Source organism: Prunus dulcis, chromosome 2 (assembly GCF_902201215.1).
Source record: "Prunus dulcis chromosome 2, ALMONDv2, whole genome shotgun sequence".
Classification (NCBI taxonomy): domain Eukaryota; kingdom Viridiplantae; phylum Streptophyta; class Magnoliopsida; order Rosales; family Rosaceae; genus Prunus; species Prunus dulcis.
The window spans coordinates 20,295,962-20,311,732 of NC_047651.1; the positions used below are offsets into that span (position 1 = coordinate 20,295,962).

At 39.2% G+C, this 15,771-nt stretch overlaps 2 protein-coding genes across 2 annotated transcripts; one reads left to right on the forward strand and one right to left on the reverse strand.

Moving 5' to 3' along the window:
• Positions 1–64: 64 nt before the first annotated feature.
• On the reverse strand, positions 65–5,921 carry LOC117618349 (tyrosine-specific transport protein-like). Its single transcript, XM_034347938.1, has 10 exons — positions 5,885–5,921; positions 5,383–5,598; positions 4,953–5,283; positions 2,392–2,632; positions 1,894–2,284; positions 1,522–1,659; positions 1,263–1,422; positions 1,025–1,178; positions 601–741; positions 65–468 (listed from the first exon to the last, which is right to left on the reverse strand). Exons 1-10 carry the CDS (start codon positions 5,919–5,921, stop codon positions 274–276), a joined length of 2,004 nt encoding a protein of 667 aa, XP_034203829.1. The 3' UTR covers positions 65–273.
• A 2,957-nt stretch (positions 5,922–8,878) lies between these two features.
• On the forward strand, positions 8,879–15,090 carry LOC117619226 (patatin-like protein 6). The gene is made up of 3 exons (XM_034349129.1): positions 8,879–10,451; positions 12,082–12,377; positions 14,216–15,090. Exons 1-2 carry the CDS (start codon positions 9,321–9,323, stop codon positions 12,349–12,351), a joined length of 1,401 nt encoding a protein of 466 aa, XP_034205020.1. The 5' UTR covers positions 8,879–9,320; the 3' UTR covers positions 12,352–12,377; positions 14,216–15,090.
• Positions 15,091–15,771: the final 681 nt, after the last annotated feature.

Genomic DNA, 15,771 nt, shown 5'->3' on the forward strand with positions numbered 1-15,771 from the left:
TATCATTAACAGAAATGAATCTATAGAAACCAAAATGAATAACAATCTAAAACGACAAGAACCATAACTTAATTGACCCTACTTTACTTGCAATTTCCAGTTTCTCTGTTCAAAAGTTGATAGCTACATGAATTGTAAGAAAGCTATTGATTACACGATATCCTTAAATTTTAGTTAGCTACAATTTGGTATTGGTTCTAGCTAGCTGAATAATAGATCCATAAGGCCTCATGAATCTAAAGAATCTTGTTGTTGTTTAAGTTTATGTCCCTGCTAGGAATGAAATGTGAGGATATCCTGCAGGATTTGCTCGGCCACTATTGCGCAAGCTAATAGTCCTACCCCAAGAAGTACAGATCTTGCTCTTGATAAAGTCTTTTGCTCACCATTTTCACATTCTTTCTTGTGCATTGCCCAAGCCATTGCTGGTGGCAGAACTCCATATAGCACTGTCATACAGTAGCCTCCCTAGTCCACATAAAAGTCAGTCAAACAGAAAAGAAAAACCCAGCATTTAAGGTTTGCATTATTATAAGCTATTGTCTGCTTAATTTTCTCTGCAAGTGGTTCAACTCTTAATCTCTCCTCCCTTATACTTACAGCAATGTCTGTGGCAGTGGAGAATGCATCTGGAACGCTAGTTGACACGATAAGAGATGGACCAACAACCATTGCCACTGCTGTGAAGCTAACTTTATTCCTTCCCCACCATTTTCTCAGCTCAAAGGAGATGTTTGGTTTCTGCTAGGGTTAAGTAGCATATAAGTTAGTGTGCTATTCCTAGAGACATGCTTCAACCTGTGAATTAGGTGGAGACTTGAAATATAGAGAATATATTTCCTTGTATTAAACAAATTACACAAAGTCCCATTTATACAAATACAGGAAGTCTACTTAAGGTAGGAAATAATATAGACATGAATACAATTTGATTTACAGCATGAAAGCTAATTGCTAGGAGGAGATTGTGAAGTTGACTTTCGTGTGTGCTAGGAAAGGAAAGCTGCATTAACATCAAAGCTACCTGGAGTGTTTGTGTGAGGGGAGAATTCCATGATAGGTTATTAAGCTGTTCCTTGAAAAATTCAGAGAAGCCTAGAAGGGTCCCAATTAGTGATGTTCCAACAGCAAGGAGTGAGAAAGCTTCTACCATATATGAAACCCAACTCCATCTCACCCTAAACCAAGTTGTGTCAGAACATGATCATGTTTCCATGAATAGAACTATGTTCAATTGACTCAGTCAGCAGATATTGGGTTACCTCATAAGCAATTCAACAGGGTCAACAACTTGATCAGCATGGGCAGAGAGGCCAAGTGCAATTGCATCCCAAACAAGCAATGCCAGCAATGGAACAAGACTACCAAGAAATACTGAAATCCTTAAGCGTGTGAGATCACCGCCCAAATAAGCACAAAGAACTGCAAAGAGAGTCAAATATAATATGACATTGGAGGTTCCAAATTGTCTATACTGCTCAATAAGGGCAAGTTTAATTCATGAATAACGCACTCCTTTACCAGGTGCAAGGTCATGATACACCAAGGAAAAGATTATCACAGGTATTGTAGCCGGGACTTTGCCCCAGTCTCCAGTACCCTCTAGTCCTGACCATCCTCCAATCATAACTGCCAGCACCTCTATTGCTAGTAGTAAACCTGTGCATCAAATTTTTGTGCAGTTTGAGATTTGATACGGCCCTGCTGAGAAAACCTGCCGCATTATCCCTCTAAAACTATGCAAGAAATGTTTTCCAATGTCAATCCTGACTTTTCACATCAATGTCCAAGGTTGAAAAAGTATAAAAAGAAACACAATCATGTGATTTATGAATGTCAAATGTGTTGTGCAGAGTTACAACAAAATCTCGAAAATAGTTTAGGAAATGGTACCTATCATGGAAGCAGTGAGCAGTTGGTTAACTTGATCAGTAGCTCGAGTCCCGCCTATGGCAATGAGCAGAGTAAAAAGTGAAGTAAAAAAGAAGCTCGAAACTGGAGCTGGGAGATTGATCAAATGGAAGAGGATCTCTCCAGACTTGGAACTATAAGCAACGACTGAAGTATAGCCCAAGAAAATATAAATCACAGTGACTAAAGTTCCACCCCAATCTCCTAGAGTCTCTTGTGCCATAGTCCTAATGGAAATGACCTCCAATTCATTCTCTCTGTCTTCCTTCCCCTGCTTCCTCCTCATGCTCACATTGATTTCAACAAGCAAAAGGGCCTCAATTAGGAGAAACCCCCAACATACCACGATGGATATTGAACTTGGAAGCAATCCCTACCATGATGTAAAGAAATAATCCAAAATAAGGGGGGGTTCGCATATTTAATTTTTGTCATTAGAAACATCTAAGAAGTGAAAGCAGCTGAGAGATAGGTAATTACTGCTGGAGATGCTTTTTCTGGGAGTGCAAGGATCCCTGAGCCTATACTAGTACCAATGATCAAAGCAATTGCCCCAGCAATAGTTCCTTTCTTCCTGGGCTCCTTGACAGGACCTGTCTTTGCCTTCTTTGCAGAAGCCTTTTGAGCAAGCAATGACTTGTGCTGCTGCAACTGTTGGTGAGAGGAACAAACATGGTAGCTGCAGCTGCTCTTGCTCTTGCTCCTGCTCCTGCTACTGCTACTGCGAAGAGAAGGACAACATATATTTTAAAGCAAAACATTTGAAAGGAAGAGAACGGAGCTGTATAAAGAAGAAGAAGAGGATCAATGGAAATTGCATCACATATGCATCATACATCTTGAGTTGTATATGCATGAAATCACTTCGGTTGTTTTGGTGAATGCTTCTTGCCCATGATTGATTTGTGTTTGGGTTTTTGTGGCTTGTTCTGGGATGGAAGGAGGTCATGCATTTTGAGTCCATAAGTGTGTGGTGTGGGTGTGAGAGTGACGATGTAGATTTTAGATGGAAGTGGACTATAAATTGATGAGGTTTAAGTTTCCCGGTAATCTTGGAAGTGGACCCTATTAGAATAGAACATGATTGGTCATTCTCCACACTCGAACTTCTAATAAAGCAAGGGAAAAAGGAGGGTCCACAAGAAGATATTTTGATCTAGGACTACTACAAAAAAATACCCCTAGTATTTTGAATTTTATTTTTTGTATGTTTACGAAAAACATTTATCAAAATTCAAAATACTTCAATTCTTGTGTTTCAGGGTTCATCTTGTCTAGGGCTTCAGTTTAAATTTAGACGTAGTCCCTTCCCACGTGGTTAGGGTTTTTGGCAACTCAAGTCTAGTGGCTAGGGTTTTGCTGGTTTCTCTTGCACAAGTCCAGTCTTGTCATGATTGTTTCTTGCTTCTAAGGCGCCTCTGGATGCTTATGAGTAATGGCGGCAGCGTGCTCGTTACTTTTTTGGAATTGGTTTTGCGCTCTGTGACGGCTTTTGGTCGAAGCATAGAGTGGATTATGGAGGCCATGGATGATATCGTTGAAGGATTCACCAATATCAGCCCAATCTGGAAGGGTTATTGGAGGAAGGCGAATGATTGAATTTTCTTTCATCTTCCTACCTTTGTATCTAAATAAGGAATTTATTAGGGTTACTGTGAAATCCTCGTCTGCTGCTATTAACCATTCTTTTGAAGATCCACAAAAGCGTCTATTACCCAATTTTAATTGCAAACCAAGTAAATTGTCATTCATGACGTTGAATAGTCTCTATATACCATTTTGCTGGTAGGAATTAAAAGCACTGGAGGAGAACGATCACAACTTGATATTTTAGTCAATTGTTTCTTAAATTCTTTGCTCCACGATACCATGACATGCAAACAAGACTTGCTCGCAAATAGTCAGTTGGAGAGATTAATATCTGTAAAACTAAAGTCCAAAAGATTGTGACACAGTTTTGTCCAAAAGATAGTCAGTTGGAAGGCACATTAGTTCACTCCAATACCTTACCTGAGTTATGATATTTAACTTAATAAAAAAAGTTTCTAGTATTATTTGTACCTATCTAGTGCAAAACTGGTTGTTTATTATTTCAGACCTTGTGTTCATATATTTTGTGTTTTCTAGACGTGACTATGATTCATATTTTTTATGGCCGTAGGACCTGTTTGGGATATTAGCATGCCAATGTCCTGTAACCAACCACACCTAATAATTTTTTGTCATTTAAATCCAATTGATAAGCATGTCCACCACTAACTTTGGTAACTACATTGATCGTTTATTAAGGGAGATTATCGTTTTGATAATGAGGGGCATTCGCCAAACCACCCCAAATAATAATATAATAATAAGCGATAGTTCTCCCTGTTATTGAGGTTCTCTCAACAAACAAAAAAATAGCGAAATGGTTCTAGCAACAACCTAGTTTTGTAGGTTTTGCTTGAGGCATTTGATTAGAGCTGAGGTATAGGGACGAGCCCACAGTGGGGTTACTGGGGTCAAACGACCCCTTCGAAGCCATGAAAATAGGCTTGGAGGTCCACTTGAGCTGGCTCTGAGTAGTGATGGATTCAAGAATCTTACCTCATAAGGTTATAGTATAAAATGTAGTGAATGCGGCGGCAGGATTTTGACAGTGACTGCAATGGAGGAGATGGGGGTTAAGGGTTTTGTGGGGGAGATTGAGGGGTTTAGGTTGAGGAGAAATAAAAATCGGGTTTGGAATAGATGAATTTCTTGATTTTATCTGATAATTCGATTATGTTCCAAATTTATTAGAGGAACAAATCTGAATTTGGCAATATCCGATCCAATAATAACCCCATCTGTTTTGATATAATATAGTATTTATTTCATTTTTATAATAATGCTAGATTAATTTGTTTACTTTTTTATATTCAGTGCATTAAACAAAACCCAATCAAACAGAATTACGACAAACATAAAATACCAATAATATCAAATAGTGAGAATACCAAATATATTTAAGTGACAACAAAGTAAGAATAGATTAAGAAAAAATACAACAAGCTTTTTACAATTGAGACGCTGGCATGATCCATATTGCTGCTTTATGGGCGTTCTTCATCTGGGTCTTAACCCGTGTGCCATACGAATTTGAAAAGCTTTGTGTCTCGACGTTATACACGCCATAATCATGAGGTACACAAAGTCGATTTGGTCCTAAATTAATGCTCGCAAAATCATTATCATGGTTCAAGTATATGCAATTCGGCTGCCATCCTGAAAGCTCTGAAGCCAACACATATATTGCAGAGTTATCACCCACAAAAAGAGAAATACCACCTAAAGTGTCTTTCTCAATCCACTTACACTCTTTCAAATCCAATTCAAAAACTTTGATTTTCCCTGTCGCACGTTTGTTACGCTCATAATCAAAATATTATGTTCTGTGGACAATCAAAAATTTTCCCTTATTTAAAAACACAAGATATATTGTGGTATTACCTGTTCGTTTGATGCCCTTTGCAACCACTTTTACATTTGGGTTAGAGCGAGTAGTAACATCAAAAGATAACAATCTGCTCCAGTTATCAACAGCATAACATTTGTCTTCAACAAAAACAACTTCTTCAATCAAAGTATGCCTTCTATTGGCATAAATCCATGTTCTCTCTTTACCAAGTCTAATGAAAGCCAATCGCCTAAACCCCTCATATATGACTGCAACAATACAATCGGCTGAATTTAATATGGGATCTGTTGAAATTGAGGCCTTGAATTGAACACAAAATGGTCACTTTCGTTGGCCCATTTGTGTTTATTAACCCAATTTGGAGGATTTATTGGAGGAAGGCGAATGATTGAATTTTCTTTCATCCTCGTACTTTTGTACCTAAGGAAGAGATTTGTTAGAGTTACTGTGAAATCCTTTTCTACTGCTATTAACCATCCTTTTGAAGACCCACAAAAACGCTTCTTTCTCAATTTTAATTGTGAACCTAATAACCTGTCATCCATGACATTGTATGGTCTCCATATACCATTTTTGCTGGTAGGAATTAAGAGCATTGGAGGAGAACGATCACAACTTGATATTTTAGCCAATTGTTACTTGTAATTCTTTGCTCCACCATACCATGACTTGCAAACAAGACTTGCCCGCAAATAGTCAGTTGGAGAGATTAATCTCTGTAAAACTAAGTCCAAAAGATTGTGCACAGGCTTGCCCAATCCAAAAACAAAAGGCATACAAAATAAAAATTAAAAAAAAAAAAAGTAATTAGAGAGAGAACGATGAAGGAGGTAGTTTCCAATGAAAATTAAAATATATAAATTAAAGATGAATTAAAGAGCTTGGTACAACTCTGCCGGAACACACACCCAAAAAAAAAAGAAGAGGAAAGAATAGGAACCGAAGGAAAAGCCAACCCGTGTTACTGATTTTCAAGCCAGTTTGGCCCTTAGTCTTCCGTTGGGCCATTGAGAGATGCAGGGTAGAGGTTGGGCCATAATGTCATTGTGTGGTGTATGGTGTGTATGAATTTAACCCTAGCAAAATGATATGAGATTGGGGGGATGGGTTGGAGATGAACATGAAAAGGACCAGAGCCTTATGGGTAGCAATTTGAGGGATCGTGACTATCAACAAGAGGGAGGGAGGGTGCAAATGCAATGCCATTGCAAGCGGAGAGTAAAAGAGGGAAAGTTAACGCAGAAATAGGAAGCATAGTGGAGGGAGGGGCTAGCTAGCAGCTTTGAGCTTCTACAAACTTTGTGTTTCTTTCCCCCCTTTGAATGAATACTCACTTCAATGTCATGTCTTGACAGCCCTATGCTCACTCACTAGAGCCCAAACCACATTTGTATTTGACACAGGTGCACCCATTACATCCGTTTATCAATTCGGAAATATCGGAAATAGATTAACGCTCATTGAGTGTTTCAACTTAAATTAGATTCAAATTAACTAATTATGAAACTCACCCTTCTACATAGACTAGCACATCGCAATATAAGTTTTATTTTGTTGAATTGAAATCTTGTACGGTATGCTTGATGAAACGACATGGTGGGAGTAGTTTATAAGCACTAGCAAAGCAATAAGGATTAGTGGAACACTAAAACGATGGTTTGTGAATTTTAAGGCTTTTCAAATCATTCTTTTCCAATTCATGTGTTCATCAATCAATCAACCTTCCCTTTCTTATCCCTACACAGTCTCAAAACTCTTTTGAGGAGGGGAGACATAATGAAACTGCCTAATCAACCACCCCTAAGTAATTAAATTAAGCTAATTAGAGATAGAATTGTCAACTCTTTGACAAATAGAAAGGGCCCACCATGCCTACCTAGCCAATCAATCAATCTAATAATCTTCAATCAGGCTTTTGGCCCAACAATTCCATAAACAAATTACTTTTTTTTTTTTTTTTACCTCAACACAAAAAATAGTCAATTTGCCCCGCATTTTTCTGCGTTGAATTGATTCATTCACCTTCCTAAGGTTTACACTTATTTACAGTTTCATTAACCAACTCGACTTTTTGAACACGTGTGCTTGTATTTAAAAACACTGCCTTTTCTTTTAAATAAAATAAATAAATAAATCTTAATCTTTTGTGACATAATTTAAAATTTACATGTTCTGGTCTCTAGACATAGACAGAGAGACACGACTGGAGAATGATGAAAAGTCAGAAGCGCATTTGAAGAGAGCAAACAATAGGTTAAAATGGAAATCCGGCATTATTTTGTTTATTGGTTTGGTCGTTTACATAATAAACGTGGGTTAGGTCAATTAGCTAGAATTATGAGTGCACTTTTTTATATCCAAATTTGAGTCTTTCATTTCATAAACTAAACTATCGTATAAATACTCTAACACTATTATAAACAACGTTTAAATTGATAAAAAGGATTGGCAACTTCCCTCCTACTCTAATAACACCATTAAAGAAGCAACCAAGACCTATAATTAGGACATGACAGAGATGGAAAGAATAATTGCAATAAATTTGGCTACACCTATACGGCTGCTTCTTCTTCCTAAAATTTTTTCAGGATAATTTCTAATTTCTAATTTTTTTTATTTTTTTTATTTTTACAAGTGCCCCCTGGTGGCCAAAAAATCCCAGAGGATAGTGGCATAACTAAAGGGAGAACACCTACATGGGCTACAAGGTGGCTCAGTCAACTCCCTCCACCAATGTGTCACCGAAATCATCTACAATCTCAAATGACACCAAAAAAACAAAAACAAAAACAAGTACTCTCTGTGTTTTGTTTTAAATTAATTAATTAATTGCTATTGGCCAACAAATGTTATCCACTACTATATCCATATTTATTATTATTTATTTATTTATTACAATGACAGTTGTAAAATTCACCTTTCACCTATGAGAGCCGAGAAAGAGTCCAACCCCCCCAACCGGCAAGCAGAGCTCACTGTTCCAGGCCAATTGACCCAACACCCGGGGCCCACCCTTACACGTCACCACGTAAGACGCAAAAATGGGCCCTACGACCTTTAACCGTATCTAGTCTAATCAGGGTCAAATTCGTCATTAACAAAGGTTCTAATTTAGACCAAAGAGCAGCAGAAGAAGGAGAGAGGCGGACTAGTACATGTAGTTGTAGTGCGTCTCCATTCTCTCACCGACGGATGTGGCGCACTGGGCCCCACGCGGTAACGACAAAGGCGCGAAATATAGAAATTTTTCTCTCTTTACCCTCCTAATTGACCGTTGATCACGGACGAATAGCAAGCGCCCACTCCTGACCGTCGGATTGAGCGAGGAGGGTAAACCAACGGCCTCACCCGTCGGTGTACCCATTGGTAAACAGTGTAAAAGACAAAAAGTTAAAGTTAATAACCATTAACCCGGGTTGAACTCGGTTAAAACTTAAAAAAACGACGTCGTTCACTGTCGTTTAGTTAATGTCAGAGAAAAAGAGAGAGAGAGAGCGAGTGGTATTTTTTAATTTAAAAAATAAAAGGGTATATAAGAAACAGACATGCTCTGCAGAGAGTCTGTGTGTTTGCCTGTACCTCCTTTTCTTCTTCCTCCTCTGCGTTCTTCATTGCCCTTCTCTTTCTTTCTTTCTTTCTTTCTCGGGTTTTGGTGTGCGATTGTTTTGGTTGGTTGGTTTTATTGGTTGAGCTTTTCATGCTACTCCTCTCTGTGCGTTTAGCTGGCTTTGGTGGCGTGCTCTGTTAAAAGAAAACAGACTAACCTCCAAAACGAATCCGTTTCTCTCTTTCCCTCTTTTTCTTTCTCGGAGACTAAAATGAGAGTTGAAATTCGTTTTGTCTAACCTATATATAAGCATTTTTGTGTTTTCATGGATATTATCGAAACCAAGTGAGGACTGTGTCTCTGTGTGTGTTGGTGTTTGGTGGCCGAAATTTTAATCCGAAATTTTGTATTTGGGGGGAAAAGATGACGTCGACTCGGTCCGAAATGCAAGAGCCGAGCATCGACACCGATAAGCTCAGCTACGAGATATTCTCCATATTGGAGAGCAAGTTCCTCTTCGGCTACGACGATCAGAAACTCTGGGTCCCCAAGCAGGTCTCTCCGTCTCCGCCCCCCTCCGACCCCAAACTCGAAACCCAGCCCCAATCCGAAACCCCCGTTTCGGCAATCAAGAACCAGAGGGGCAAAATCTGCATACTCAGCATCGACGGCGGCGGAGGCATGCGGGGGATTCTCTCTGGCAAGGCCCTCGCGTATCTCGAGCACGCGCTCAAGCTCAAATCGGGCAATCCCGAAGCCAGAATCGCCGATTACTTCGACGTTGCTGCCGGCGCCGGCGTCGGAGGCATCTTTGCCGCCATGCTCTTCGCCAGCAGAGACCAGGCCCGGCCTATGTTCAAGGCCGACGACACGTGGCGCTTCCTCGCTGATCACGGCAAGAGCTTCTTCAACAACCGCTCCTCCTCCGCTAGTTCGGGCGGGTTCCTCCGCCGGTTCATCCGAGGTTCTGGTTTGGGTTCCGGTTTGAGCGCCACGGCCGGTTTGGACAAAGCGATGAAAGAGGCCTTCGCCGATAACGATCGAACCCTGACTCTAAAAGACACGCTCAAGCCGGTTTTAATCCCCTGCTACGACCTCTCCAGTACGGCACCGTTTTTGTTCTCCCGCGCCGACGCGCTCGAAACCGACAGCTACGACTTCCGCCTCTGGGAGGTCTGCCGCGCCACGTCAGCCGAACCGGGAGTCTTCGAACCGGTTCAAATGCGGTCGGTCAACAACCAGACCCGGTGCCTCGCCGTGGACGGCGGATTGGCCATGAGCAACCCGGCGGCTTCGGCGATCACGCACGTGCTGCACAACAAGCAGGAGTTTCCGTTCGTGCGAGGGGTCGAGGACATAATGGTCCTTTCAATAGGGACCGGCCAGTTTCTAGAAGAAGCAAGGTACGAGTACGAGCAGGTGAAGAGGTGGAGGGCAAAGGAATGGGCTCGGCCCATGGCCAAAATTGCCGGCGACGGGTCAGCGGACCTGGTGGACCAGTCCGTCGCCATGGCGTTTGGTCAGTGCGGAAGCAGTAACTACGTGCGCATTCAGGTACGTGTACGCTAGGCCGTTTCTAACGTGCGCAATGAATTAAATTTGTGTAAATTTTTTTTTTTTTTTTTGGCATGGAGTTAAATTTTTGAGTTTGGTTGTTTTTTGCCGTTTCTGGGGCAAGTCCAACTGTGCAACGAGACATTGTTATTAGTTAGCCAGGCTGGTACTGTTCAGAAATACGATGTAAAATGTGTGCATATATACATACAGACTACACACGTATTGTCAGTACTAACTTGCGCTGGGGGTGTAGGTTTCGCTTTCATGCAATTAAATGCGGGTGTTTTGTAACGTAAAAACATTTGGCCTGGTGTGGAGTGGAGTGGGGGCATTACTAGTTTTTTTAATAGCTTGCTCTATGCTGCAAAGTGCACAGACCAAGTGAAGCAAAATGGGGGACCTTTGGTTTTTGTTTCCCTGGTTGAATTGATTGCACGTGATTATGGTTTGGGTTTGGCTGTGAGCCTGTGAGCCTGTGAGCTCTGATTTTGTTTTCTCAATTAATTTTGGGACCGAGAGAAGGAATGGAGATTTTGGTTTGGTCCGGCGTAGGTTAGCTGATTAGGACTTTCTCTGTCTTTTACACAAACTAGGCCTAAAGCCTAGAGTTGACGGGTTGTCTCAGTAAATTGGTTTGGGTTCCTGGCTTTAAAGTTTTGGTCCCACTGCATTGCATTCTATTGATTTCACTGATAAATTAAAGATTTTCTCATCTTCATTTCTTTGCTGGATTTCAATTTGATACCGTTGAAGTTTGCTTCTTGGGGCAGGCTCCAAAATGATATTTCTTTATTCACTCTTTTCTTTGTTCTTAGTTATTAGCTTTTGGTTTGCCCCCTGGTGTGGAAACTTGGAAACCATGACCTGTATTTAAAATAAAATAACAAGAGGGTAATGCCCATTATTGTCTTACCAATCTTCTTTTCAAAGGAAGTGGCTATTGATTGTGGATTCCTGACCCTGTAATATTGCAGCAAGTAGTAATTAGATGGAAATGGTTGGATAGCTGGGGTATGGAGTTGCTAGGAGTGGTCACAAATTGCTTGATCTTAATAAACAAGTATCCTATAATTTAGAGGTCTAGCCCTTATTACTAGGATAATTTTTATGTACTGTCAAAGTACCAGAACTTACTGCTCTGATTTTCCTGTTGCAGTACATATCTCTGGCTGTGGCTCTTAAAATCTTAATATCTGTAGAAAGAATGTGGGGTTATTACCTTTAATCTGACCGTGGTTGTTTCTCTCCATTTTAGCAAAATGAATACTATTATAATCTATTTTCCTACTCCTGGATAAAAGGTTACTATCATTGACCCACAACTTTTTGTCATTTTCTGTTTTCTCCTACGATTTATTTTATCTCTGAGGTGGTCCTAAATTAGAGCTGTCACCCAAATCCCAATGGTTTCAGCTGTTAGGTAAAAAAAAAATTTATTTATTAGAAATTTATCCTATGAATTTTGGATCTTTCCCAATTTGTGGGTTGCTTGGTTTGAATATGACCTGTGACTAATATGCATGGCTGTTTATAAACCCTAAGTGGGTTCGCTTGTTAGGTTCTTAATCAATTTGCTAAATGGAAATTAGTTTTTGAACATAGCTAATAATTGGATGGTGTTTATCAGGCAAATGGGACAAGCTTGGGACGGTGCGGGCCAAATGTAGATACGGACGCAAGTCCCAACAACGTGAAGATGCTGGTAGGAGCGGCAGAGGAAATGCTGAAACAGAAGAATGTTGAATCAGTACTCTTTGGTGGTAAGAGAATTGGTGAGCAGAGCAATTTCGAGAAGCTCGATTGGTTTGCTGGAGAACTGGTTTTGGAGCATCAGAGGAGGAGTTGCAGAATAGCTCCCACTGTTGCCTTCAAGCAAGCTGCTGCCAAAACCACTTAGCCTACTACCTCCAACAAAACCAAAAGGTATGTGCTTTCTGTTATGTTTAAACCTCACCCATCTTCTATACTATGTTCATACCTCAGAAATTTGGAGAAAAAGAAAACAACTTTTCTTGTCAAAACAATGTTCCCCCTTTAATCATTAAACTACAGTAAAATTATGTCCATTGAAATTAAGAACATACCATGTCCACTGTTTTTTCGATTCGTACAACATTGGTCAAGTGGCACTCATGTATTACATTTGAGTTTGACGCATTCTGACTAAACATGTCTCTGCATTTCTGTAGTTTTTATTGATATTTGTACTTTATTTTTAATTAATCCTCAAATTCAGGTTAGATCTCCTGTCAGTGCTATGATTAGTTGTCAGAAGTTTATTAAAATTCAAATGGAGAAAGTGTTAGGCACAAATGTTATGTTATGTTATCATGCTAGCATGGTATATCAAATTAATAAAGATATGTTGTTGGAATTTGTTGAAACTTACATGGCATGAGTTACTTAATCATATGGGGGGTTCCACTAATAATGGTTACATGTCATCTTATTGTTTGATTTTATTAATTACAACATGTTATCATGATGGCATGCTTCTAAGACTTTCTCCTTCAAATATGGTGGCATTCATTAATTAGGTGTCATGACACGTAGTCACGAGCAGGCATTGAAATTTCTTAATCTCTGTTTCTCCGTGGGCTGGTCTTGTCATTTTCTTCCTCCTTTATAACAACCAGTTTGTTGTTGTTTAACAAACAAAAAAAAAAAAAAAAATTACACTAAAAAAAGGAAGAAGGTAAAACTAGATGATTGCTTATAGCCCCATCTGTTGTCGGCCTACCGACACTTAGTTTGGAATATATTTAAGGACATTTTGGATATTTTTAGCGAACAAAAATGAGAAAAAGGCATGGAGGGGTATTGTGGTCATTTAGAAGAGAATCAAATCCTTGTGGTCCTAAAGGCAATTCCGTAGTCCGGAAAAAAGGTTCTCCTTGTGAGAGCATGCATGTTTCTTTTGAATGTCAGGGGCAAAATTTTATTGCTTTGCTTGTATGGCATTGGCCTACAGAATCACACATGCCTATTTGAGCGAAGACCACATCTACACTATCTAGCTATTAGCTCATTTGGCACTGAAACATTCATCTTCTTTAAATTACTTAGATGCCTTGCTTGAAATAAGCAGCATATTCCTTCAAATAATCAAGTCTCTGATTTATGTCTCTCATCCACCATTATCTGTACACGTAGTGCCTTGCGGTCCATGATTTTTTAAATGCTCTGGGACATCTGTCTTTTGTTGAAACACAGAGGAAATGTTGTTTGCTGTACACAAATCACTGGGGCCATGCTGAGGCCTTGTTTAATCATACTTAAAGGCCTAAATGTTAGGTAAAAGCCTAGTGAATAGAATTGTAGGTACATACAAGGAGTCTTATATATAAAATTTAAAAATTAAAAAAAAAAATTGTGTTGGATGGTTTTCCTGTCCACAAGAAGCTGGATGCATAATCCATTATAATAGATTGGAGAAAGGAATGTTTATAGCCTGTAACCAGATAGAGACTGGCACTTACACTTCCTTCCCAACTAACTTTTTAACAGACAAGGGGTAAACCTGGAAAAGCCAAAGGGGTCAAATTTCTAAAGTTTTACATTGTTGCTTTAAGCAATTCTCTTTTTGTTCAAACTATTTTCTCTCATTATAGTTCTAATCTTACTGTGACTTCTTCAAAATTTCAAATCATACATGTAGTGTAGATTACAAGTTCTTTCATTTATCTTCTGCAACTCAAATGTACATTTTTACTTGTAGCTTGAAATATATAACAGCAAATTATTTTTCCCAAATTTTGCAGGTGAATAGACAGACATCAAAGGAAGGGAAATCCAAAAAAAAGAAGGGGAAAAGAGAAGTAATGTAGCAAACAGCTTTACTTTTGTAAGTGGAGATAGTAAGAGAAGAGGAGGGATTGTGGGGGTCATTGGATTGAGTGAAAAGGACTAGTAGTTTGTAAAAAGGGTTGAAGATATAATGGGATTCTTTGCCTGCCAGAGGACATGCATTGTGGTCTCCACTCTAACCTTTCTACAATGGCAAGGAACCAAGGGTGGTAGAAAAAAGCAAAAGCGAGATAAAAAAGCTTTTGAGGTCAAACAAACAAGAATCAGATATTCAGGTGTGAATCTATTGATTTCAGATTGAGTACTCAGGGGGTGGGAAGATAACTGTTTCCATATTTCTTCCCCTACCCTTTTTCGGTTTTATATGTTTCAATTTACCCCCAAATGGGTTGTCCAATATCCGTCTTTTCATCCTCACTCTCAAGAAACTTGAGAAGGTGGGTGGGTAGGTGGTGGTGGGCTGGCTAAAGCTTATGATGAAAACCCAGAGTTAAAAAAATAGCCAAAGCTATTTGTTTGTCTTTGGCTTTTAGCTTTTAGCTTTTTACCTCTTCAATATATTTTCATTTGAATATAGAATGTTTGTAGTGGTGGCAGAAAAGTTTTTCAGAGTGTGGGTTATCTTTTTCAAGCGACTGACCATTTCTTTCCAGAGTGGGGGCCTTCATATTAGGGGCTAGTTCTTGGAGCCTTTCTAGAGGTAGAAGAAAAAGTAGTCTTTTTTTTTTTTTTTCCTTTCATGTTGAAGTGTATAATATAGGATTTTGGGTCCTCTATTTGAAGTTCCATGATTTGTTTAAAGAGAAAAAAATTCCAACTTCTTTTTGTACATGCTTGTAATTTGGGAGATTGGTGGTGGGCGTTCTCTTCTCTCTCATGGCTGCAGTTTCACTTTTTCTCGAGTGTAGCTTTCATGCGTTTCGCTTTTTCTTTGCCTGTTATTGACTATTGAAACTTTTCCTACAAATGAGGTGTCTGCTGCGCATGACTTGTATCTTCATGTAGAAGGGTCAGCGCGGCTGTTGCACACCAAATCAATGAAAATTCACTGTTTTTTCATAAAAAGAATGATTCTATTAAGACACCCAAATATTCATCACCACGCCCAGTCCACATCAGAATGGTCCCCATTCAAAATCCATGGATGAGTCGTAATTTCAAAATCAATGGATGAGTCGTCATTTCAAAATCCTAAAATATATGATTGTGGAGCAGACAGTTAGAACAGATGTGTTTGTCATTTTGCACTCAAGTTCGAATCTTCCTGTTAGAGTAGAATATCACTTGTATAATATATATATGTATATATATATATATATATGTGTGTGTGATTGTGGATAAAAATGTATAAACAGTCATTCTTCAAATAGACTTGTAGCTTTATAGTTGAGATATTTAGTGATATACCCATTTCTAGCACTAATATTATAAATAAACCCTACACAATTGAATTCCTATAAACAAACCCAAAAAAAAACCCAAAAAATGATAGCTAGCCTTATTGAATTTA

Bases quoted from the DNA above. Each gene is read 5' to 3' on its own strand.
- LOC117618349 (XM_034347938.1), bottom strand. From the start codon at position 5,921: ATGGTATATGGAGACCATACAATGTCATGGATGACAG. The intron at 2,285-2,391 runs GTAATTACCTAT...ACATCATGGTAG, and splicing joins CAGAAAAAGCATCTCCAGCA to GGATTGCTTCCAAGTTCAAT. The intron at 469-600 runs GTAAGTATAAGG...TATGTGGACTAG, and splicing joins CCACTGCCACAGACATTGCT to GGAGGCTACTGTATGACAGT.
- LOC117619226 (XM_034349129.1), top strand. From the start codon at position 9,321: ATGACGTCGACTCGGTCCGAAATGCAAGAGCCGAGCATCGACACCGAT. The intron at 10,452-12,081 runs GTACGTGTACGC...GGTGTTTATCAG, and splicing joins GTAACTACGTGCGCATTCAG to GCAAATGGGACAAGCTTGGG.